General features: G+C 41.5%; 1 protein-coding gene across 13 annotated transcripts in view; it reads left to right on the top strand.

Moving 5' to 3' along the window:
* map4k4 (mitogen-activated protein kinase kinase kinase kinase 4) overlaps positions 1 to 18,412 on the top strand; it is a 140,242-nt gene extending 121,830 nt beyond the window's left edge. For all 13 annotated transcript variants that reach the window (XM_061723111.1, XM_061723118.1, XM_061723117.1 and 10 more), the window contains 7 exons: positions 4,008 to 4,151; positions 7,279 to 7,413; positions 10,226 to 10,326; positions 11,630 to 11,779; positions 12,882 to 13,041; positions 14,037 to 14,176; positions 15,500 to 18,412. In XM_061723111.1, coding sequence (XP_061579095.1) covers positions 4,008 to 4,151; positions 7,279 to 7,413; positions 10,226 to 10,326; positions 11,630 to 11,779; positions 12,882 to 13,041; positions 14,037 to 14,176; positions 15,500 to 15,583 — 914 coding nt within the window. In that variant the 3' untranslated portion in view covers positions 15,584 to 18,412. The remainder of the gene's footprint in view (positions 1 to 4,007; positions 4,152 to 7,278; positions 7,414 to 10,225; positions 10,327 to 11,629; positions 11,780 to 12,881; positions 13,042 to 14,036; positions 14,177 to 15,499) is intronic.
* Positions 18,413 to 27,343: the final 8,931 nt, after the last annotated feature.

Below are 27,343 nucleotides of genomic sequence, written 5' to 3'. Positions count from 1 at the left end.
ATATATATATATATATATATATATATATATATGTGTGTATATATATATGTATATATATGTATATATATATATAATTTTAACTGAAAACCAAGGACCAAAAGGTGTAGACTGAAGCCTAAGCTTATGACGCCGAACCTTTTTACAAGGAAAAAAAGAAAGGAAAAAAAATGCTTTTATAAACTAGTGCATTTTGGATTTAGAGAATGAAACAAAATACATAAATAAATCCATATGAGAAGTTGCCCGAGTATAAACAAAATAACTGTACACAAACATACAGCATATTCCACATGTCATTACTAAATACTAAATCCATCTGACAGGCTCTTTTTGTATCTCTGCTCTAAAAGCTTAAGCTTTAAACTCACCTAAACCTAAATATAGCGGTACTTCCCTAAAGCCGAGCCGTGGATCCTACACTCCATTATTATAGGAAAGGAGGATAACACAGAAAGCTTTCAACACTTTTTGCCTAATCATGAGCGAGAAGGTGAGATGTACGGACAAACAGACAAAGTTTCAGCCAAATGATTGAGGAATGAATAATGAATTTTCCAGAGCCGTGACTCCAACACCTTTGTATGGACTTCAGATGATGCAGGCTTTAAAGAGACTAAAGGCAAACGACTTTCTTAGTGTGTCATTAATACCAACAGCAGGCAGGAACACGCCGCCACTTACGTATGAACTTCTTGACGTTCTTGTTTTTTCCAACACCATAATTGCTTTCTTTGTCTAAAACACACTTCATTCAACAATAACTTGGTGGTGGAAAATGGGCAGGTTCTGCAGCTGAGTCTGCTTCATTATGCTGTTAAAATTCTGTCTCAGAGCCCCGAACCCTTGAGCATTCTCCAGGAGTGTGCAGAACGCATCAGTGTTGTGCAAGTTCATACTTCTCATGAACTAGTTCAAAGTTCAGTTCACATAGTTTAAAAATGAACAGTTCACGTTCATAGTTCACCATTTTCACTTTGAACTAGTTCAAATTCAGTTCATTTCAATATTTTTAGGTGAGAAGCACGAATGAAATGCCCCCATATCCTAAAACTGTTCACTGTATACAATCATGTATTGTCCTAGTGGCTTTTCAACTTCACTCAGAGGCTGTAAATCTCCAACATTGTAGTCCTTTATCAGTGACTACGTTTACATGCAGTCAAAATTCGGGTTATTGCTAATATTCCGGTTACTGAAAAATTTGGAATATCGCTTTTACATTAGGGGTGTCACGGTACACACAAGTCACGGTTCGGTACGTACCTCGGTACAGGGGTCACGGTTCGGTACGGGTTCGGTACGGGTTCGGTACAACGGGAAAAAAAATACAAAAAGTCCCAAATGTATAAGACGAGTTTTTTCTTCCTTTATTTTGATCATAGCATTTGAAAGTTAAAGTTTGTTCAATTGGCTACAAAACTAAAAAGCATCTCTTATTAAAATGTAAAATAAATAGAATAAAACATTTAACTTGTGCATTAGTGTTTTTAATTTTTTATGTTTTTTATGTGAGCGCGGGATGGGACATTGTAACGAGGCTCGAGCACTTTTAATAAATACTTGAACCCGGGCTTCTCTACTGCTGCATATGGGCAGAGCCGTCTGGGGGCGGAGCATTCTCCATGGGCCTTATGATAGTCATTTTAACGTTCAACAACACCTCATCCTACCCATCAAACTACATTCATTCTCACTTTTATTGAGCCAAGCCTATAGGCCTATGCTGCAGAAAGCAGAGTAAAGTCACACACACACACACACCGGCCTGACAGCTGTCAATCACACGGCGCTGAAAACTCAGAGTCACAGACTGACTCAGTTCATCTTTGATTCAGCTTAAATACAAAAAAAACATAACTGGTCTAAAATTACACCATCTATTTAGATAGATATAGACACAGCGGTCTGTAACATCATTTCTGAGCTCTATAATAGAGAATAGATTCGGCGGTCTTGTTCACAACAACACAAGCTCATTAAAATAGGCAGCTGGTCAAGACACATTCTGATAAATAAAGTATTTATGAAGGTTACACTGACTCACCAACGGTAGTTGACTCTTCCATAACCCAAAATAATCCAGGTAACGTGGAAAACGGGGTAACATTCAAAACTTTGTACAAATTTAGTCCTCTTTTAAACTTTAGCGCTAATCTCCTTCACTGTGACTGTTAAGGCTGATTTATGGTACCGCGTTACACCAACGCAGCACCTACGGCGAAGGTTGCGCGTCGCCGCATAACCTCGCCGTAGACTGCGCCGTACCCTACGGCGTATGCGTCGATTTAACGCAGAACCATAAATCAGGCTTTACACCCAATCCGCGTCGGCTCACCTGATGCGTTCAGGACAGTTGTAAATTAAGAATTAAAACATTTTATCGTTATTATAGCCTACAATTTATGATGATATATGAATTGCACATATATTTATTGATATGCACAGACTAGCACATATTTAGGTCTGTAATGGAACGTGACTTTTGATATTTATAAGGGAAAAAAAACGATGATTGATTTAAAAAAAAAAAAAAATAATTTTTTAACTCAGTCAGACGTATTCGCCGTATGACTGCGTGTACCAAACCGTGACCCCCGTACCGGGACGGGACGGGACGAATACAAATACCGTTACACCCCTAGTTTACATGCGTGAGCAAACAGGGTTATCCCTGTTTACATGGTAATTAATCATTTGGGATATCTGGATCAAACCAGTGACGCACGGAGAACATCATGACGCAATTCCCGTAATTTCCGCTTCTTCTTCCTGTATCCAAATTCAAAACAAATGCTGCTTCGCACAACTTTTCACTCACCTTCTTGTAAATCTCGCTATCCCGGTAGTTTATACCGTCTACAAATGCAGAAATGTTCATATCCTTCATTACATTTATGAAGTGATTAGTCTCCTCCTGGTCTTGCGTTTCTCCGTGTTTAGAAGAACTTCCTGGACTCAAAAGACCAGGATTCCTTGTGAACAGAACATGCGCGTTTGGCGTTTACATGACTGAATATTCGGGTTTTAAAAGGAGTAACCCAGGGCTCATATTCGGGTTTTTAAAAACCCAAATATGAGCAAATTCGGGTTATTCAAAGGGGTTATTGGTGTTTACATGGCCGTGCAAATTCGGGTTATTGCCAATATTCGGGTTTTAAAAGGGTTATTGATGCATGTAACCGTGGCCACTGTGTCTACCTGTTGCAGGTAAATCAACCCTGAAGGAGCAGCAGTGGGACTGGGGTCGTTTGGGGCTGTTGGGTCTTCTTGCTCTTTCCTGATGACTTATTTGATTGTCAAGGACTTGCAGATATTTCCTCACACTGGACGGATGCTTTAACTCCACATGACGTTTCAAATGTGAAGTTGACGAGGCAGACGTTCAGACTTGTTTTCTCAGCGCAGGTGGACAGAATTTGCACAGAAAGGTTAGATTTTTACCGTCGGACTCTTTGGGAGACAATGTGTAAAATTCCTGCAGATAATGATAAGGATCATCATCTGACGTCTCGCTGACGCTGCGTCTGCATCGTCTCTCTCTTCACTGGTCATGTAAAGATGCACCAGGCTCGGGCCGCTGTTGCCATGGAGATGGTACCCGTTGTTATGCTAGTGTGTGCACTGCATTATGGGTAATGTAGTGTGAAGTCGTCGTCTCGTCATTTTAAATGTGCGCGCCGCCCGCTGGTGAAATGAGAAGGAGGATTATTCTGTAATAATTGGACCTAAACAGTGAAGCTGAAACTCACATAATCTGAACAGTTCAAATTCCAGTTTGTGATCTGCAGAATGAACAAGTTCACGTTCTAGTTCTTTATTTGCAAATAGGTTGCATTCAGTTCAACGTTCTCACAGAAATGAAATGGTTCATGCACAACACTGTAGCGCCTGCTGCTCTGCCTCCTGGGGTTACTGGGGCTACTGGGGTTACTGGGGTTACTGGGGTTACTGGGGTTACTGGGTGGAGGTTTTCCCTGGTCTAAGGCTCTGTGCGTGTCTCTGTGCAGGAGTGAACCTGCTGGTGGGAACGGAGAGCGGCCTGATGCTGCTGGACCGCAGCGGCCAGGGGAAAGTTTACCCGCTCATCAACCGACGGCGCTTCCAGCAGATGGACGTCCTGGAGGGACTCAACGTTCTGGTCACTATATCAGGTACAAACACTCATCTTTAATTGGTCCCAGCAGGATAGAAACTGGGGATAGAAACTAAATGTCAAATCCTTAACCCACACATGATTACAGTAAAAGTGCACATCTAGAAACTGGCTTTTATTTTTATTTCTCATCAATTATGAGACTAAAACCAGTTTCACTTCTTTTTCTCCTGCTCATAAATGCATCTTCAGTCGGTGCATCTCCTAAAGTTTACTTCTCTTTCTGCACTTTCTTGCACAAGCGCTCCTGTGACTGCACAGAAACCATGCCACACTCACATTTTCCCAGACAAAAAGTGAGACGCTAAAAATGTCCTCCATTCGCACATGCACAAATGATTGAGATTTTCTCAGACTGGTAAAGGGTTTCCTTTTCTTACTTTGTTCCTTCTTCTGTTTCACAACACTATACACACAACCAATGCAGTCATAAGTGTCACAACAAATATTTTGAGCTAAACGGATATTGGGTAAAGCTCCACTGGGTAAGAACGCGTAACGTGTGTGTGTTTATACGTGTGTGCTGTGCAACAATGACACACGGCTGAGATTTCCGTGATGGAAGGAGTTGCTCAGATGTTGATTTTTCTTCTATGAACCTCAGTTGCATTGCCGACATTTGAAATGCACGTCACGGATAGTTTTCCATATTTCCAAGAGTATGTGTTGTGACAAACAATTCTCGACACTCTTCAGACCACATCCTGGGAGCCGTTCATCTTATGTAATGAGAACTAGCAGGAGACGGTGTGAGCCGATGCTTTACATGTTGAACCTAAAGTTTTGGGCCCAGCGGTTTGGTTGCTTAGCCTGCGGCTAACTGAGCTGTGGTAGTGGGATGATACCTAAACCAGAAACACTCTGAGTTGACCTCACAGTTAGGGCTGGGCGATATGGACCAAAAGTCATATCTCGATATTTTCTAGCTGAATGGCGATACTCGATATATATTGATATTTTTTCTGTGCCATAATTGGGGTTTCCCCCAAAGTATTATAGCATAGCATCTCTGTTAGCATCTCTGTTAGCTTCTCTGTTAGCTTCATTTTTTTCTGAGGCAAACCCTTAAAAAAACAGTCAGTTTTAATACAAAGCCTCGTGCCAAATGTCACACAGGTTCCTTTATTAACACAGGTCTGCACAATATCAAAATGTATAAAACAAATGAAATAAAAATAAACTGCCTGCATATATAGAATAAAAATGCTTCTTGAATAAAATAAAACAAATATATATATAATAACAATTAAAATAAAATACACTGTGCAATTAATACAATGTAGACAGTAACAGGCAGACTTTTCCACTGAGATTGACAGTCGTGCAAATAACAAAACATTTGTGCAAATCTCAAATAAAACATTCAAGTCAATTTGTCACAAAATAAGCTATATCAAAATCATAAAAAAAAAATACAAAAAAAATCGATATAAACGATATTGTTTCGTACCATATCGCGTTTGAAAATATATTGATATATATTAAAATCTGGATATATCGCCCAGCCCTACCTCACAGCTCAAAGTTGAACATGATTGCAGTGTTATGAACACACAGATCAACAGATGTATGGTACAATGTGGAGAATGAACCTCTCAGAGTCCGTCTAGATCAGTGCTAACCAGTAACGGTTCTGGAAGGGCCCTGCCTTTCATGTTTTAGATGTTTTTCTCCTCCAACACACATGATTTGGATGAATCGTTCCTAGTAGCTCAGTCACAAGCCCATGATGATCTGTTCATCACAATCAGGTGGGTATGAGTAGAAAGAGTGTTTAGCACCGATTCCTCCCAGCAGGAAGGTTCAGACCCTGGCTGCGTATCTTTCTGTGTGGAGTGTATCATATCCCTGTGTGTGTGGTTGTCGATTAGTGGCCCTGCGATGGACTGGTTATCTGTCCAGGGGGAACCTTGCTGACCAGCACAGCCCTGACATCCTGCGATGGAATAAGTGGCTATAGATATTGATGGATATCACATTGACGTCCACTTTAATTTACAAAAACACAGACACCATGGAAGGGAATCCCTACAGTTCCTAAAATCTGTTGCACAATGTTGGTGATATAACAAAGAGGCCTGCAGGCAGAACCAAAGTATCATCTTTTCTTTCTTTCTCGTACTGCACTACTTTTATTTTCTTTCCAATGTATATACTGTTTATATTTTGTAATTATATATTTTTGACCTTTTTATCCCTTCGCTGCATGTGTGTATTGTGTGTTCTGCTACTTCACAAAGCAAAGTTCCCCATTGAGGGAGGAATAAAGGACAATCTAATCTAATATGTGTGTCTGCTACCAATCTGTATGATGATCCTGATGAAAAAATAATGCACTATAGATATGAATTTTAGTATTTTCCATTTGGTCTGTTATTTATTGTTGCCCTGCAATGGTCTAAATCAGGGTAATACTAACATAACTTGTGTAAAAGAGATATATAAATCTCCTTTTTTTTCAATAAAACACTTAAAACTTGAATCAGATGTAATCAAACACACGGGAAAAGACAGCTCTAGTGATGGATGGAAAATAGTTTGGTGACAGCTGAGCTGGAGCGTGAGTGATGCAGCAGAGCGACGGGTTTAAAGACGTCTCCCTGCATCACACAGGCTTTAACGTCAGATTAAAGTCTAACCCTCAACTAAGATTGCGCAAGCCGACTCAGCCTGTAGGATTTAGTGCGGCGTGGCATTTTTGTTGCCTTTTTAAAACACAGAAAATACAAATGTAAAAAAAAAGAGCAATATATAAATAATAACTATGGTAGAAATTGGTCAAAATTGACTGTGTAATTAGAAGCTGGATGAGACTCTAATATGCCAGGAAAGTTAAAAATGTTCTGCAGATCGAGTGACCTGGGAGAAGGAAATAAAAGATAGAAATGGTTTCATAAATCAGGAATAAGACCTTAAAATCAGCCTTAAAACACGCAGGGAACCAGTGAATGGATCCAAGTACTTTTCTAACACTGAACACACAATACTCACTCTGCAACGAGCACCAGGGTCTGCTGCCATGGTAACAGTATGCAGATTATGATGTAAATCTGACACATAGAAAGATGTAAGTTGCTTCACATAAACAGACTTTAAGAGGAACGTTGCTGTGTTTCTGGATCCAGGGAAGAAGAACAAGCTGCGGGTTTACTACCTGTCCTGGCTGAGGAACAAGATCCTGCACAACGACCCGGAGGTGGAGAAGAAGCAGGGCTGGACCACCGTGGGGGACCTGGAGGGCTGCGTGCACTACAAAGTTGGTACGTACTGCTATGTGACGCCGTGTAAGGACATAGTTGTGCTTGGCACTAGAGCCCTGAGGATGAAGGGACTGGTTTCTTCATCCCGCACCTGCAGAGTTTACATCCACTCCCGCCCGCACCCTTAAAACTCTGAGAATTTATGCCGCACAATAATAGAGATGCATTGATTTAGTGTCTTCTACCGTCCCGCAAGAGAAATGTCCAGACAAATCTATCTGATTTAATGTTAACATGATCATTGTGGAGCTTGATGGAAAATTGACAGTTCATAGGTCACCTGACCTAAAGTTAGATGCAAATCCATCATTGTCTTCATCGCACAAGATATTTCACCTTTGCGCACGCATCAATTATGTGATTGAAGTTATAGCAACGAGAGTAGGATGTGAGTGGCTCAAATAACACTAATAAATTAAAACTGCAAGCAGCGATGAACGGGCCCTCGCACTCACGGCCACCGCCCCCTATAAGCATATCAGAAATGACACCACCCACGACTTCATATGTCAAACCATTCAAAAGTTATGGTAAAGAAAAGTATTCTAGGGGGCGCTGTTGAGCCATTTTTCCACGCCCATTAATGCAAACCATTACATATCAAATTTATCGCCAGGCCTGGCTTGCATGCAAAATTTGGTGACTTTTGAGGAACTATCAAATATGGCCAATCAGATGAAGGGAGGGCTCACTTTTTAGTGTCTAGCGTCGCCACGGTAACACTTTTGAAAGAGAAAAGTCATGCGCGTAGTCGCAGGATGGAGACGCACATTTTGATGTATAACACACCTGGGTGCACGTTACAGTTTGGGCCGTATTAATTGCCGAAGGAATGGCATAAATTGCGCCAAAATGACACGATTAATTCAAAATGGCCGACTTCCTGTTCGGTTTCGGCCATGGCGCCATGATACAGGTGTGTACCGATTTTCGTGCATGTACGTCAAACCGTATTCTGGGGCTTGAGGCACAAAGTTTTCTAGGGAGCACTGTTGAGCCGTTAGGCCACGCCCATGAATGCAAACCATTAAATATCACATTTTTCACCAGGCCACGTTTAGGGGGGCAAAAAGGCCCTCCTTTCGTCAGAAGAATAAAGAATAAAAAATTCCTACAGATACAATCGGGCCTTCGCACTGTAAGTGCTCAGGCCCTAATAACATAAAATAAACAAAGTTAATGAATGAAACAAATTAATTTAACAATTGAATCGCTTGGCCATTACATATCTGTGGAGGAAGAGAATGTTGCTGACCGACTGAGGTTCCAATCCCTCGTCTCTCTTCCAGGATGCTCCTCAGACACTAAACGCAGTTTCTCCAAATATCTGACTTGCATTTCCTTTGTCTTTGTTTTGTAAAGACCTTGTTTGAGGTTCTTTTCCACGTCATTGATTTCCATCTTGTCGCTTGACTACATCCCGATCCTGCAGGGTTTTTTTTTAGCCGCCCGCAGCAAATTTCAAACTGCCTGCGTTGTGTCCGGTTTTCCCTCGTACGTGCATGCGTACGAGCGCATCAGCAGACTTCGGTGCTCACTGTGTTTTGAAACCTTGTTTCTCGTCAGCTTCCAGTGGGGGACTCCAGGTCGGTAAACCCCGTGTTTGAGACCGATAGAGTGGGTTGGTGAGTGCGGGACTAGCCTGGCATTGCTGAACGATGACAAGAAAGCCCTTGATTAAGTAACAACGCAGTACAGACATCCAAGGACACGCGTAACGACATGGTCCTGTCTACAACTCAGAATGTCCTTGGTGACTTTAGTGCCACACAACATCGGAGAGCACTTCCTGTTGGAAACCCCACTCTGCACTGGTACTGTCAGTTCCAGATAACCTTCATTCTAGCAGACTCATTCATTTATTTCCCATCAAACTGTTCAGCTCCTCGGGGGGGGAGGAGGGCAAAGAAGGACTGAAGAACAGAGGGATTGTGGGGGGGTCAGTCAGTCTGAGCAACAACAAACCGGACAGGGCAATAACTTTGTGCAATATTACATGACACTTATATCTTTTCTATCCATATACAGGACTGTCTCAGAAAATTAGAATATTGTGATAAAGTCCTTTATTTTCTGTAATGGAAAAATGTCATACATTCTGGATTCATTACAAATCAACTGAAATATTGCAAGCCTTTTATTATTTTAATTTTGCTGATCATGGCTTACAGCTTAAGAAAACTCAAATATCCTATCTCAGAAAATTAGAATATTCTGAGAATCTTAATCTTAAACTTGGTTTACAGTTTAAGATTAAGATTCCCTAATTAGCAATATATAATGAATGAATATATAATAATAATAATAATAATAATGATAATATATAATGCATAATGAATCAAGAATGTATGACATTTTTGTTTTTTTATTTGCATTACAGAAAATAAAGAACTTTATCACAATATTCTAATTTTCTGAGACAGTCCTGTAATTCTATTTTATGGCACTGCACTTTTTATTTTTATTCTTATTTTTATTTTTTATCTCCATTTTTAAATTGTTTTATGTTTTCATCTTTATATTGGTGTTTGGGGTTTTTGATTTGTAAATGACAGTGCTGTGTGGGTGAGATGGAGATGTCCATTTCCCCGAGGAAACCTCCCAAAGGGATTCATAAAGTCGTGTGAATCTGAATTTATCTGTCTTCATCCTTTTGAATGGCTTAAATAAAGTCACCCATGTTGATGCTGTGTTAACTTTTGTTTTTAATACATTTGAACTATTCTTTGAAGTACCAAAAAACCTAAAAGATGTGCTTTGTTTCATGTGTGTTTGGTCCGTCTGAATGATTGATTTCCCTCTCTCTCTTCAGTGAAGTATGAGAGGATCAAGTTCCTGGTTCTGGCTCTGAAGAACTCGGTGGAGGTTTACGCCTGGGCACCCAAACCTTACCACAAGTTCATGGCCTTCAAGGTGAGACCCCCTGTATCTCTGGTCCCGTGTTTATGTGTTTCACTTTAGAAGCTAGAAAACACCAGGTTGGTGATGGAGGCCATTCCCTCCATTCAGATTATTTTGGGAGTTGACTAATCTGTCGCCTGATGTGGTTTTTTTATTTTACGTTATTCCCCTAGTTGATTAGTGTTTGATTTTCCTGTTACAATAATTCCTCGTTTCGCGGGGGTTACGTTCCAAAAAGAACCTGTTAAAGGTGAAATCCATCGGCAGGCAGCCACATGAACCGTCAGTCCTGAGTGAGCTGAATGTGTTTAAAGAAAAGTTATCTTATAGTTGGGAAGCTGGGAAACTAGACAAAACATCACCCATCACCCTGGCAACCGTGCCAGGCTCTGTGTCAAAGGAACATGACATCGGCATAGGAATGTTCAGTTGAAAAATTTACCAAAATTTTCCATTACATTAGCAACTTTTCTTCTTTTTTTTTTACAATTATTATACAAGGCTTCAAATTGGGTGAATCAGCCCCACCGTGACCTGATTAATTGGATTTGAACGGGAGAAAATGAAAAGTGATTATGAAAAAAAATACAATAAGTACAGTAGGACAAATTGTGACTCACTGCTCTTCTGACTGACTCGCTCTGTAGCGTCTTTTTCTTCCAAAGCCCGTGCTGCAGGGGTGTTTTTTCCAGAGAAGAACATAGTTATAAGTCGTTGTTGTCGCTCTTTTTTTCTTCTGGGCAAAAAGATTCTTATAACCCAACATGCCACCATGGATTATATTTGAGACTAATGAACGATTCATCAAAGGATCCCATTCTTGAGCTGCTGCTGAAGCTCATTGGCTGTTCTCAGCTTGTTGCTAAGCAACCAACGTTATTGACACAGGAAGTGAAGAAGCAGAGAGACTGTTCAGCCAATCAGAATGCAGAACATGATGCACAATGCAAATCCGTGAAGCAGCGAGACGTGAAAGGTGAAGCGCGTTATAGCCAGGGATTACTGTAAACCCTCCTCGTGCTCTGTCTCGCCCGCCGAGGCGCTTCATCACCGGGGAGGCTGACGGATCATTGTGAGACCTTCTCATCATCATCAGCTAAAAACAGCTGCGGTGCATATCACCCCTACGAACTGCTCTAGCAGTCAAAAAAAATGAACATTTACCGCTAGAAAACTAAAAAGACCTGCTGGTCTGTGATGTGTATGTGGTTTTACCTGTAGCTTTCTGCTGATGTGTCTCACTGGTTCAGGCTGACAGCAGAAAGAGGCTGACAGCTTCATAACAGCTTCATGTTTTCTCCTGTGTGCCCCCCAGTCCTTCGGTGACCTTGTGCACAAGCCCCTGCTGGTGGACCTGACGGTGGAAGAAGGCCAAAGGCTAAAAGTCATCTACGGCTCGTTCTCAGGCTTCCACGCCGTGGATGTGGACTCCGGGGCGGTCTACGACATTTACCTGCCCACACACGTAAGGCCACGCAACCTACCAGCTCACATGTGGGATAGCTGTGCTGGTTCCTGTTACACTTCACCCTCCAGATACGTGTTGGTTTTCATAGCAGCCATGATTCTAGCTGATTAGTATCTCCAGCCAGTCAGAAAATACCATTCCACACCCCAGGGTGGCATTAATGTGCCACTTTTGCTGTTTTCTACTTTAAATAAATAAAAAAAGACAGCAAAGAAGAAAAAGAGACTAATGGTGCTTTTCCACTAGTACCTACTCGGCTCGACTCAACTCGGCCAAGTTTCTTTTCCATAACAATCCAGCTCCTGGATCAGAAGTAGGAGGTTGGAGTGAAGCTTCTGTGACGTATTTGATTGTGTGATCTAAACGAAGAAGACAACAACACTAAAGATGTAGAACCTGGAGGAGATGATAGATGTGCTGCTGGATCTGTGGCTTGTGTTCCATATCAAGTTAAAAAATGAGAGAGAGAGAAACTTCAAGCGGCAATGCTTTTTAATTTTTTTTAGTTTGTCTCGGCGCTGCTGAAAAGTCAGCTGGAGCCGTGAGCAGCTATGAAGTGACAGAGCTCCTGGTAGATCTGGTCGTTCCTTATCTCCCGTCTACATCCCTTTTTAATTCTCTCCTCAGCACCAGGTTTATGAACATCTGACCCTCAGAGTTGGATCATGAAACAGACTTTTGCTGCCGTTGCCTGTTGAATAAAATGAACAAGAATCCGTCAGAGTCTCTTTCTCTGATTTCCTCCTCCTGACTCAGACGTCTGACTCCAACCCCCCGACCAATCGGTGGTCTGTAGTGTGATGATGTCAGATACAGCCGACTCAGCCGCTTAGAACCTCGGCAGAATAGATACAGAAAAGTATCTACTCTGCACGTTAGACCCCTAGTCGAGAAGAACCAAACCGAGTGGAGTTGGCTGAGTAGGTGCTAGTGGAAAAGCGTCATAGGAGGGAATGGATGCTGCGGCTCCTGAGACGGTAGCCGTGCTTGTCGTTGCTGTTTGCGTGAGCTGTGGCGGTGGACGTGAGTGAGGAGGGATGTTGAAGTGGCTCCTGCACACGGCCCTGGGACACCTCTGACCCCACGCTGTCTCCTGCAGATAACTTCCAGTATCCAGTCCCACGCCATCATCATCCTGCCCAACACCGACGGCATCGAGCTGCTGGTGTGCTACGAGGACGAGGGCGTGTACGTCAACACCTACGGCCGCATCACCAAGGACGTGGTGCTGCAGTGGGGGGAGATGCCCACCTCAGTGGGTGAGTGAGCCCCGGCTCTGCAGACACACCCTCATGATCCAGGTCCTGGGCCACGTTTCTAACTCCTAGAGGGAGTTTTTATTAAGGTTTTTATCCCACTACCATTTTTACCTGCCATTGTTTATGTTATGTTTATGTAATAATTGCTCGGGGGTTTATGTTCTGGTCTCTGGAAAGATCTTAGAGACAACTTCTGTTGTAATAGACTCTATATAACTAAAATTGAAATGAAATGAAATGATTTGAACTACACGCATATAGATTAATCTACAACAGCTACACAGTTAAATAAGTGTCTTGTTGTACGCTTTAGAACAGGGGTCAGCAACCCGCGGCTCAAGAGCTGCATGCGGCTCTTTAGCGCCGCCCTAGTGGCTCCCTGGAGCTTTTTCATTTTTTTCATTTTTTTTTCATTTTTTTTCATTTTTTTTTCTTTATTCCTTTTTTTCTCTTTTTTCTCCTTTTTTTCTCTTTTTTTCTTCCTTTTTCCTTTACTTTTTAATCTCGAAACTTTTTCCTCGACATTTCGACTTTTTCCTCGACATTTCAACTTTTTTTTCCACATTTCAACTTTTTTTTCCACATTTCAACTTTTTCCTCGAGATTGTACTTCAACATTAATCTTGACATTTCGACTTTTTTCTCGACTTTTTTCTCGACATTTCAAATTTTTTCTCGAAGTGCATAATGAAAAAAAAATCTTCCCCCAGTTATAACTAATATAGATACATGCAGCATGTGCTGCCTTCATTCTAAGGCTGATACAAGACATGTGGCTCCAGACATATTTGTTTTTTGTGTTTTTGGTCCAATACGTCTCTTTCAACATTTTGGGTTGCCCCTGCTTTAGAAAGACAACACACCATGTGTAATGATCTTTTTTGACGGTCGGCTTGTTATTAAAGTAATCAACATGTGCGTGAACTACATCCAGTTTCACCTGTGTGAGAGTTTGTATTGTGTTCTATATGTTAACTTGTTCCCCGTCTGTCCAGCTTATATACGTTCCAACCAGATCATGGGCTGGGGGGAGAAGGCCATAGAGATCCGCTCCGTGGAGACGGGCCACCTGGACGGCGTCTTCATGCACAAGAGAGCCCAGAGACTCAAGTTCCTGTGTGAAAGAAACGACAAGGTCAGGCCTTTTATCCACGATTCCCCAATCAGTCGGTAGAAACTCAGGTGGAACTAAACACTGATTTGTCTGGTATTTTGGTCCTTGAGAAGCTTTTTCAGTCTGAGGGTGACCAAATCAAAGTGTGTCTGTGTTGGTTCAGCCGGGGAAGACATTTCAAACCACTCAAGTTTCTCTTCTCTCTTTTGTAGACTTTACTTCCTGTTTGAGCAAATATGCAAGTAAAGAATAATAGATTAGACCATGTTCCCCCATCTGAACGGATATTTTTTTGTTATTAAATTTTTTATTTGCAAAATAGACAGACAGCTTATACATGTTGCTCTACAATTTGCAAGCATATTAAGTCTCATCATCTACGCATTTGCTGCATACATGTATAGCACTAACTTATAATTGTGTAGTTATTAAAACAAGAAGAACAACAAAAAATACAAAACCAGAACCAGTTGAGTGGGGTTTAGACCTCAGGAGGGGATTCATCGCTTTAACCAGTATAAGTTGTGAGATAGTTTGACCAAATTTCCCAATAAATTTCAAACTTTTCTTGTTCCAATTTAAGAATAAAGGTTAGCTTCTCCATTGTGTAAATATCCTTAATAATTGTAATCCACTTGTCAACTGTAGGAGAGTCTTTAGCCAACCATATCCTCGTGATTGCTTTTTTACTTGCAAGTAGTAAAATGCACATATATTTGTTTCCCGGTCCGTTCACAGTGTCCGGGCTCAAACACCAGGGGGATCTGCACGGATATTTAGCTATTACCTCCTGCAACTACTTTACAACTATTGCAGCCAATAACAGAAACACTGCAAAAACTCAAAATCTTAACAAGAATATTTGTCTTATTTCTAGTTAAAATGAACAACAACACAAAACAAGACTCATCACTGGAAAAAACAACAATTTTCACCTGTTTCAAGTAGATTTTCACTTGAAATAAGTAGAAAAATCTGCCAGTGGAACAAGATTTTTTTGCTTGTAATGAGAAGATAAATCTTGTCCCACTGGCAGATTTTTCTACTTATTTCAAGTGAATATTTACTTGAAACAGGTGAAAATTGTCAAATAACAGGTTATTTTTCTGGTAATGACTCTTGTTTTAAGTGTAATGAGATTTTTTGACTAAAAATGAGACATTTTAACTAGAAATAAGACAAATATTCCTGGTAAGATTTGGAGTTTTTGCAGTGAAAGGCTTGTGGAGCTGAAGCAGCAGGAATTAAGATGACTAATATTCCCGTGTGCCGGTGTCTCCTCTTCAGGTGTTTTTCAGGAATTAAGATGATTAATATTCCCGTGTGCCGGTGTCTCCTCTTCAGGTGTTTTTCGCGTCTGTCCGGTCCGGCGGCTCCAGCCAGGTCTACTTCATGACTTTGGGTCGAAGCAACCTGCTGAGCTGGTAGAGGTCCACGCCCCGTCCTCATCCTCCTCTTCCTCCTCCTCATCGTCTTCTGCCCTCGCTAACACTGGATCTCAGAACCCACCGTCGATGTCTTTACAACCAAAAGAGAAGCAAATCCAACCGCAGACCAGCCCTCCGGACCAGTCGACAACGGCACCTTAGCTCTGCGGCGGACGAGCTCCGAGCTACGGGCCCGCCCGCCCGCCCGCCCGCGACCCAGCACCCGCCGGCCTGGGCCTCTCGACGACCCGCCGGCCAAACCAAACCCATGCTAAACACCAGAACAAATACATCAAATGTGAATTCAAGAAAAAGGGGGCAAAGAAAACAGCCGTTGTTTTCCTCTCACGTTTTCTTGGTGCTTGTCAGAATACGATGGAAATAGATTTTTGTACTTTTTCTTTTCATTTCCGTGCTGCCGGGCTGGTCAGTAAGCTTGAGGTGTTCTAACTGCTAGTACTGCTAAAGCTCTTCCTACTACTGCTACTACTTTCTGCAGGTCTGCCTCTTGTAAGGGAGCCCCCCCCCCCTCCGCCTGGTACCCCGGCGGGGGCACAGTCTTCGTTTATGCTACAGTATTGTGTATGAATTAACTTGTGTCTGGTCCGATTCCTGCTGACGTGCCGGTTAGAGACGACACGTCTAAAGCCCCGGAGCCGGAGGGCCGACCCGAGCCGGGCTGCTGGGACTCAACACGGGGTCTGCATGTGGAGGTGGAGACGGGCGTTGCCGTGGAGACGGGCGTTGCCGTGGAGACGGGCGTTTGTCCTGGACAGGTGCTTTAAAAGAAACAAGATGACGGAGAAACGATGAGCTAGATGGATTTCAGAGTAGTATTTTTTTGAATCATTGTTGATATTATTCCTTGAAGATAAGTGTAACTATGTGGAGTTGAATATGTCTTTTATTTATTTTCTTTCTCTATAAACATTTCTGCACATCCACCCCCTGTCCACGTGTCAGGACCGTGTGAAGGAAGTGACGTGTCTGCCCTCCTGAGCATAACACAACCAAGGTTTAAATATATATAATTATATATATGCGATAAAATTCACTTGAGCTCTTTGTCAAGTTTTCCACTCCCCCCAACCCCGACCTAAACTTGAGAAACTGGAACTGCTGTGAATAAGAGTAGGATATGAAATAAGAGGGTGATGATGGAGCGGTAACGTAGAGAAGAGACGGGAACGTGGGAGTGTGGATGTAGAGTTAAGAGCGTTAGCAGGTGGGTTTAATGAGGTTTAATGAGGTGGAACACGCGGTCGGCAGGTCAGTTTCAGTACAAGAGGTGGACTTCTATCTTCAGTTTTCTTTTTAACTCATTTCACCTTTCATTTATACCGTTCGTATGTATCCAATGCACTAAGTGTCCAGAATGTAGAAAGACTTTTACTGTGTGGTGGTCCAAGGCATGAGATGTTTTTTGCTTTGTATCTTGTCACAAGTGATTAATCCTAGATGTTCAATTTCAAGTTTAAGACGATTAAAAGCTGCAACAGCAGAGCCTCTACGTCAGGTGTAGATATTTGATTTCCTGTTATTGTTTTTCTGCAACTGTGGTGATCTGTGAAAGCGGAGTTTTCCCCGAGCCGAGGTTTCCCGCCTGCAGACGCTTTAACGCCAGGTGAGCGGCGGTAACTGTGATGAAGCTCCTCCTCACGGGCGGCAGGTAGCAGAGCTTTCCCTCATCAGGCTGTTTGTAAAGAATACAATAAAATAATCTGAAGACGGAAACCCATTTCTCTGGGAGGGAGTTGTTTTCTGTGTTTTGACCCCCACGTACGTCAGAGACTGAGATCTCCTCCAGCACGAGCTGGATCCTCCACCGTCTCCACAAACACTCTCAAATGTTGCACATTGTCACGCAGAAATGGGGAAAAGGAGAATCAGTTATGCTTGAACTCAATGTTCACGTCTTCATCAAGCCATGTGTTTTTCCTGGAGTGTGTGTGTTTTATTTTTATTTTCTCTCCCTCCTTGCCTGAAGACAATTGCACACAGTCACTGTCAGTGTATGTCAAGCGTTTTCCCCCCGTGTGGAGGTCGTGTGAGCACCAACGCTGTTGTCTGAGCTCTGTTTTACACAGTAACTCCATCTAGACATGAGGAAATCTGAGTCTGATTGAGGGGTTGTTTCCAGGAGGAGCTGTAGATCTGATATCTGGGGAGAAAAAGCAGACTCTCCCCAACTTCTGCTGGAACAAAGTGCCAACGAGGCAACATTTCAAATGTGTAAGACGTATTGTTAAAACCACTACTTTGAAATCCTTTTTAAAAAGAAACAAAAGTCACTTGAAGCATTGTGTATTCTTACATTCTAGAGCTATAGTTGAGAAGCTTAACAGTAGTTTCTGTTGTCTCTGTAAGTCTATGTACACGTAAAATATGCGACTGCAGTGATTTAATATTATTACACTCACCTTAAGTGGAGAAAATGTTTACAAAGGCAATGTTTTGTTACACTAACGTGCATCACGGTATTTATGTTTATTGCTTTTTTGGTTCCTTGATTCTGTTTCTGCTTTTTTGAGCCTGGTTTTCATTGGGGTTCCTGTTGTTTTTTCTGGATCATCTCCCAACACAACACTCGGTAACTTACAACATGGTAAAGAACACGAAGCTGTTCATTTCAGGTATTCACACAAAGCTGCTCCACCTTAGAATCGGCAGCGACGTTCCCTGCAGGCTTGGATGTGAGACGACATGTTTTTCCTGTTTCTGCCATGCTTCTTTAACTTATGTCCTCTTTGTGAAGTACAGGAAGTCCTGTATTACCCTGAAGTTTTGTTTTTTCTTTGAATAAACTTTAAAAGTAATTTTAAAGGAAGAATTCATGCTCTCTCTCTCTCTCTCTGGCCGCCGCTGCGGTTTGTTCCCCAGATGCACATGCAAACATGTTGGGAGGGAAGAAGAAGAAAAAAGAAGATTTTGTAACACGTTGGCCAACGGAAACGCTTCACATGTGCGTCTTGCTCGGTTTCAACAGATGGCCGTTATGTGACTGATTATTCACATGTTGGTGGAAAGTTTTAGCACCGTTTTTTCTTGAAAGGTACACATCAGCAGTTTGCTCTTTAGCAACAGAAACGTCAGATTAGCTGCTGAGGATGGACTGGTATGTTGGAAGTCTGGACTTCTTGTTGAGGCCGTTGGCATGTCTGACTCCAGCTGAAAGGAGAAGTACCGCAAAGTGTCAGAGTACATCTTATGCAATAGGCAACACACTCACATAAGTACTTATACGTTCATGTATGTAAGTACTTGTACCTGTACATACATTGATGTGGCAGTTTATACAGCATGGCATAAAAGTTGCAGAGAAATATACGTTAATTGTCCTCCCAAGAAAAAAAAAAAAAAACACTTACAGGACTGTCTCAGAAAATTAGAATATTGTGATTTTCTGTAATGCAATTACAAAAACAAAAATGTCATACATTCTGGATTCATTACAAATCAACTGAAATATTGTAAGCCTTTTATTATTTTAATATTGCTGATCATGGTTTACAGCTTAAGAAAACTCAAATATCCTATCTCAAAAAATTAGAATATTCTGGGAATCTTAATCTTAAACTGTAAGCAATAATCAGCAATATTAAAATAATAAAAGGCTTGCAATATTTCAGTTGATTTGTAATTAATCCAGAATGTATGACATTTTTGTTTTTTTAATTGCATTACAGAAAATAAAGAACTTTATCACAATATTCTAATTTTCTGAGACAGTCCTGTAGGTAAGAAGCAATCTGTGGGTTTATTTAAGGACTGGCCTCAAGCAGTTGTTACTGATTTATTTCATTCAGTTTTAACTGTAAGTAGTCTGAGGGTTTAGGATTTCAAAGAAATGAAACAGTGCGTCAGGGAGCTTTACATTTTATCAGGTCACACCCTGATAGACTGATGTGATCACCTAATACTCTAATACTGCACACAGTCTCTTTGGGCTGATGTTATCACCCATCCCTGTGTATTTTCCATTAAAGCCGTATGTAGGGTTGCCAACTCCCTGTAAAATAAATAAGGGACACCTCATCGTCAGGGCCGGCCAACCCGATTACCTTCATCCTTCCTGGCGTGGTGAATTTTTTTTAGCCCCTTTTTTTGTGAGTGAAACTATTTTTTTTAACTATGGTATTTGACTCGAACCTGAATTGAATTAGATGCATATTTTTGAATGCCATGAACACATGGAAAATAAATTATTATCCAGAAATTCACTTTGATACAAAATAACAAAATTAGCTGAATAAAATAAATATCTTTCTTCAACAGAAACCTGTCCTGCTTAACTTAAAATTGTATAAATTAATATAAAACAATAGAAAGAAAGCAGAACATCCATTCTGTAATAGTGCCCATTTTTAGTGCAATAACAAAAATGCAAACAGAGTCTGTAGAAAAACTTGTAAACATATTGTGCCTCAAAGGCCATGTAGGCTACAGTTGTAGTAAAACAGAAAACAATAACTTATGGACTCAACAGCTCAATGCCATTTTATGACTATTTTCTGACTCTCACAGTAATATATAATACGGGACAAAGTGCGTCCCTTTTCAGCTCAATACGGGACGTACTTTAGTTTATATTTTTTTTCAAGGGACAGTGTGCAACCCTAGCCGTATGATTTGGTTAAATGAGAGGATCAGTGGTAACGAAGGCCTGGCCTGGACGCTGCTGAGCGTGAGGTCTGTACGCTGCACAGGACCGGTGCAGATCAGAACTGTCCCTAAGGTCCAGTAATGTTCCAACAGTGTCAGAAATCCTGTAACTCCATCTGTTGATCGGGCAGTTCAAATGCAACGGGAAATGTGTTGATGATGCAGCTTGGTACCACTTTAAAGAATAAAAAAGGAGGATTGGGAAGTGGACGCCGCTCTTGAGTTCATTAGGGTGCACATGTTTGCAGACCATCTTGATTGGCAGCTCAGGAAGGGAAACTATTTGGCAACTGTGACAATATTAATTCAATAGTATACAACACATAAATAAGGAGTTTTAGTATTGAAATTGTTATTCTTTGATCAACCTGTAGGTATCTGTCACTAGTCAACAGTTAATTCTCATGTAAACCCATTTACCCTTAAAGATGGGTTAACACTTTGTAACTGTGTTATTACTGGTGTTGCATCAGGTAACATCGTTGTGTCTAGTTTTGGGTTCTTGGGCTTTACTTGCAGTTCTGTTACTAAATGGTTTGTTTTAAAGCCACTCCGAGTCCCTGCAGGTGGTGAAACAGGGCTTTATGTTCCTAGTTGTTCTTCTACCAGAACCAGATTCAGTCAGAAGCAGCGATGCACCTCATCAAGATGTCGACGTCGGTCACCTGCAAGAATGTTTCTCACAGAAAAGCCCACACACAAGAACAGCTCAATCCTCTGACTCTCACTGTTTCACCTCAAGAAATCTTTCAGTCTATAAACGGTCAACTACGATAGCTCTTTATAAGGAAAGGGCCTCTTTTCAAAGTAAAATACACATTAAATTAGACAGAATCTAATTAAAATATCAAACCATTGGTGGTTAGGGATTGAAAGAAAAAAAACAAAATAAACTGAGTGCTTTCTTAAGTTTCTGGATAAAGCCGTCCTACACTGCAGAGAAACAGAGCGGTGTCACAACTGGTAGGACGGTAGTTCTGTGTTTTTGACGATCAGGACAAAGTAGGTGACCTGGAGAATTCCTAAAACATGCAACACCTTCTGTTTCTCAATGACCAGTAAAAATGAGTAAAATGAACGGCATGTCCCTCACCTTTTAACCTCGATGTGTTAAACATCCTGTCTAGTGTCTGTGTGTCTGTTGCAGGGGGGATTTTTAGGATGGCATGTTCTGTCTGTTAAGGTCAAATGTACTTACTGTTGTCACAGAAGTATATTGAATTGTAGTATTTTGCTGAATAGATGCTTCAGATATCTACTTTGTGTTTGAGTATATTTTTTCAGCAGCAGTTTTAATATTACAGGAATTAATATCTGTGTCCAAACAGGTCTAGAAGGAGCCAGCAGCTCATGTGTGATGCGTTTGCTGGTAAGGATTAGACAGTATTTAGACAGACAAATTCAATTAATATAAATAAAGCCTCTTCCAGTTCATTCTGGGAGAATGCCTTCCCAGGACAACCACAGGATCAAATCTCTCTTGTGAGCCTGAAATCAACAAGATGCCAAAATCATCTCTGCTGGCTGGTGTTGATGTGGAACAGCAGAGACGCTACAGCGAGTCTCTCCTGAACGCTAGCCATTCTCCCCCCGTCTCTGCAGATGAGACTCGTGTTTCTCTCAGCTGGTACAGAGTCAGTAAAGCTTTACTGAGGACTGAATCACATTAACAAGACCCTGAGATGCTTGAGGAAGCCACCGCACCCGCCTGCTGGTTCCTGCTGTGAGGCGCTGCTTCCCCACCCGGCTCACCTGTGGTTTTCCAGAATCCTCCTGAAGACAAGGATTCTGGGATTCCATGGTCTCTCTGAACTCCCCCAGCACCCGAGTTACTGTCTCACTGATCAGTGAGGTTGGAGCCCGTTTGGCCTGCTGGTACCTCCTGGTACCTCCTGGTTCCTGCTGGTAGTTGCTGGTAGTTGCTGGTTCCTGCTGGTTTCTGCTGGTACCATCAGCTGCCTCTGCAGTCGGGGGCCGACCAAGTCCTGGGGGTTCGGGGATTACCGCCACAGCAGGAACCAACCAGGAGGGGGCAGAGGAAAGTCCAGCTCCATCCAGCACCACCTCCATCCAGCTCCGTCCACCCCCGTCCAGCTCCGTCCACCCAGCACCAGCTCCGTCCAGCACCAGCACCAGCTCCGTCCACCCAGCACCAGTCAAACGCACAAGTTCCGACTCCTTCTCAACCAGAAAGGTGACCTGCCGTGTCACAATAGGCCAGGGGTCTTCAACCCTGGTCCTCTGGCCCCCTGGACGTCCTGCATGTTTTAGATGTTTCCCTGCTTCACCACACCCTGATACAAATAACTGTGTCATTAACAGACTTGTCCAGACCTGGATGACAAGCTGATGACGACCATTACAATCAGGTGTGATGATGCAAGGAAACACCTAAAACATGCAGGACAAGGGGCCAGAGGACCAGGGTTGGAGACCCCTCTCTCCTTCAGCTGCCCCCCCACATCCACCCAGCCATCCTGCAGGTGCTGAGCTCACCTGTCCAGCAGGTGGACCCAGGGGTGAAGGCTCTCGCCTCCATCGGTTCACTCAGATCACACTTTGTATGTTCAACTCTGTGAGTCCAGACAGGTTAAACTGATGATTGTGACTTGCTCTGGACTTCCACCGGTGTTCCAGCCCACGTAGCTCATCACTGAAGCAGCACACATGGAACAGGCCACTGGGTAGTGCACACGACGGCACAATGGAGGACACCCCTAGTGCCTCTCACCCTTCTTCTCTTCTCCTCTTCCCTTCCTCTCTTCTCCTTTTCCATTTTTATTTATTATAAGTTTCTCATAGCTATGATTTTTGTCCATCCTTCCTGTAGTTTCTTGTGCTGGCCCTCTTTTTTCTCTTTTGTGCATGTTTGCAGGCCGGAGCTTCAGGAGTGTTGAGGAATTTATCAAAACCAGTTCAGAAGTCCTTGTGGTGTAGTGAGTTTTATTCAGTAGCCGGCGGTGGGCGTGACCAGCACAGATCAGGTCTGAATTGGTGTGCCGACCCAGAGTGGCTCGACGACAAGACTTTTATACAGTAACTTCAAGGCGCAAAAGGCAGGGAATACACAAGCCAAGCGACAGACGAAAAGCAATTCACAGTTGGATGTGATCTGTGGCCAAATGTCCCCATCGGGCATTTGGCATGACTGTCACTAAGTTCCAAATCACCCCATGGGGTGCTCTAGTGTTCCAAGTCTGTTTGAGGCAACTTCCAAGGTGTCGTCTTCTGCAGGGGGGGTAGGAAGCTGATATTCAGGTCGACCACAGTGCTGTCACAATGCCTCATCAGGAGGTACGTGGTACGTGCTGGCCTGCAATAAAATTGAATTGAATTGAATTGAACCTGCTGGGAGCTGACGGAGCACTGAGTCACGCCGTTACACAGCTGGGCTGGAATGTTTCTGATTGTTACTTCACTTCTAAGTATCTTTCATCTTGGAGAGTGTATACAAGTTTGCGTATAAAAGCTTTGCCTCTTTTTATAATCAGCCTCCTCTGATATAGTTTCTACTTTCGAGCTCCAGATCTAAATTGAGGGATGGCTGTGGATCCGGGGGAGAGTAGAAAGTCCTCCAAATGTGTGAGCATCACCTTCAAGCTGCTGGCATCCCCTAAGTTTCTGTTTACCTCATGATCAACAGCTTGTGGATGAGTTAAAGTTCACGCAAGAGCGCTGACAGAAACGGACCAGAGCAGGAAGTGTTGCACAGCTCATTGCAGAACGGCTCGTCATTCATTAACCATGAAGAACAAATGAAGAGGCAACACAGAAACTTCTACCACAAACCTCTCAGGTTTACCACAAACACAAAGATTACATCAAAATGCTTCCTTAGTGAGTTTTAAACTACTTTAAACATAGCTTCAATATGACTCCAGGACTTTAGAGGAAAATACACCTTTGACTTCCCACGTATGCAAGAGTGCCTGAAAATAAATGATGATCAATCACATATTTTCATCCTTTAATATCTAAACTTGAATCCACGGCTGCTGAGCTACAGACAGCCGTAGTATCAGATGTCACTAACCTTGGTGAATGAAATCAGAATGACCTACTGGCAGATAAGTGCTGTAAGCAAAGGTTTCTGCTGTGCAGTTGCACAACCCTTCCCTGGTGTTTTTGTGCTTAAACAAACAGAGTGGCTGGTGATGCTCTCTCGCATCAGAAGTAAACTTCTAAAATAGTTTTAAAAAAGGAAGAAAATGCCCCACTTGGAGTGAGTCCGGAGGAAACCACAACGTATGTGACATTGTGCATATACCGTGTTGTGTGTGTTGGAGTCAGCAGGCGTGAGCGGTGAGCTGTGCAGTACGCAGCGTTACATTGGGAAACCTGAGAAATTTCCACCTCATGAGGGGTGGGAACCTTGAAAAGGGAGCTTGGTTCTCCCTGAGCGGCTGGGAAGCTGGTCACTTGTTGCTGTGGTCCATCCTGTCACTTGTTGCTGTGGTCCATCCTGTCACTTGTTGCTGTGGTCCATCCTGTCACTTGTTGCTGTGGTCCATCCTGTCACTTGTTGCTGTGGTCCATCCTGTCACTTGTTGCTGTGGTCCATCCTGTCACTTGTTGCTGTGGTCCATCCTGTCACTTGTTGCTGTGGTCCATCCTGTCACTTGTTGCTGTGGTCCATCCTGTCATCGATCTGCTGCCAGCGTCACTGCCAGGACCAGGACCTGCATTACCTGCACACGGTAGGTACTGTACGCTGCTGCTGGTGTGTGTGTTCACACACACACTGCATTCATACAAACCTGAGGACATGCTCATATCCTCAACATTACAAAGTCATTTATTCAAGGCTTGATTACTGAATGAAACAGAGAAACGTGTGGGCTTTAATATATTCTCAGAAATATTCATTAGTACTCACTTTATGAATGACTCTCAACAGTTAAATTAAAATATAAGACTACAATTTTGAATCTAAACACAAGTGTGTGTGTCATATTATATTGGAATGAATGTTTTCTTTTCGTATATTTGTATTGTACCTTTAAAACATCTTTGTACAGTCGTACTGTCAGTATTTCTGACTATAACCAAAGTTCATCTTCAGGATATTTATCAATAGAAATTCTAGATTCATGTCAGTGTTAATGTTTTTCAAGCATTTGGAATATAAACTCTATCATATTTCTGTTTCCTAAATTTATTTTATTCTACTATAAGTAGGCGTAGATATTTATTTATATTACTTATGTTTTTGAGTTTGTTTATTTTAAACACTGTGCATTATTTTTAGTAAAAAACAACAGGACATACGAATATTGAATCACATGCTCTTGATACATATTTTAAATTTATATTATAAAGTTTTTGTACATAAGAATTTTTATATATATATATATATATATATATATATATATTTTTTTTTTTATCCCGGTTTTTTCCCCCCATTTTATCACCCATTTTTTTAATTTATCATATCCAAATGTTTAGCGAATTAACTTTAATCAAAAAATATTTTATATATAAAATTTAAAATATTTATTTGTTGGTGATGACTGACATTTATTTCTAATGTAAAACTGATGTCAGTTGCATTAAATTCAATTAAAAAAATACTCCATTAATACCCGAAGGGACATTATTAAGAGTTAATTATAAAGACAAATATGTGTAAACATAAATGACGTGTCATATTAAATTTCCACAGGAATATTTTTTTTAGCTTTAAATAAAACCATAAAAGACAAGGTTTCCATTTGATGAAGGAAAATGTCCTAATAAACGATGACAGGTTAAAACATGCAACACTGACACTCCCACAGACCTGATGAATGGCTGCCCTTTGACCACACTTTGAAAGAGAGGCTTTTTTAAAGGAAAAGATTGATCACTCGTGCACACGAGTGCTTGTGTTGTGGGAGAGTGACGACTGCCGTCAGCTGATCTCCGCAATAACAGACAGGGAAGCAGAAGTGAAAACCCACTGGGTTCAATAGAAACAAGTTCTGACGAGGTTCCCTGTGAAACACCTGCCTGCAAAAGAGAAGGAAGGTGATGCAGATTAGGACAGCAGGGAGGATAATCAGAAAAAAACCTCTGTTACTGTGTATGATAAAGAATCTGTGTGAAATAAATGTTAGGATAATGAATATGTCATACAATTTCTATTAATAGAAAACAAGGTACGTTTGTATTACACAATAGAGCTCATTAAAACATTGCAAAACTGCAAACAACTGAATATGTCTCACCACTTCTCCCCCTGTCCTCCCCCCTTCTTCATGGTGAAACAAACGGATACATTAGTTAGTAATAAAACTTCTGAAAACCTGAAGAAGTACTTTAAGATGCCCGTGGTGCCCGCAGATATATATATATTTTTTGCTCTAAATTGACAAAGGTCTGATGATGACGTTCTTGTGATTCTGCACTAATGAAAACGTAGTAAGGCAGTTTATTTGTATAGCACAATTCAACACAAGGTAATTCAAAGTGCTTTACATTGACATTAAAAGCAGCAAGACATAATTAGACAGTAAATAATAAATAAGATTGAATAAAATTATGAAGTAGTAACGGGTATTTTATCAGGATTTTTCTCAAATCCTTCACATTGGAATTTCAAACGATCTGATCTTCACTTAAACGAGTAGGTAAATACAAGACGAGTAAATACAAGAATAGGTGAAGAATAAGTATAAAAACACTTATTATTTTAGTCTTCTTTGAAAACCTATTTCTTTTCTTTGGCTTTTGGTGTACGGTAAATAGTGGCCTACATCTGTGAGAAGTGACTGTTCTTTGCCGTCTATTTTCTATTTTTTATTACTATTTTATTGCTCATCCTAGTACGTTAGTGATTTTATTGTTTCTACACTTTGTACTGTATTTTCTTTTGGTATTGTTTCATTTTAAATGTACACTGTACAGCACTTTGGTCGACCTCGGTCCTTTTTAAATGTGCTATTTAAATAAAATTGACATTGACATTGACACAACTGCTAACATTAAGAATACTAGGCTTCCTTAAACCATGGCTAATATTTCTAATTCTAAATAATCAAAATATCAAATTATTTGTGCTTCATTTTCACTGACCTCTGATATAAATTACTTAATACTTGTGAGTCATCTAATCTAGGGT

Source organism: Cololabis saira, chromosome 6, assembly GCF_033807715.1.
Source record: "Cololabis saira isolate AMF1-May2022 chromosome 6, fColSai1.1, whole genome shotgun sequence".
NCBI lineage: Eukaryota > Metazoa > Chordata > Actinopteri > Beloniformes > Belonidae > Cololabis > Cololabis saira.
This window is presented reverse-complemented; position numbering and strand designations above follow the sequence as displayed.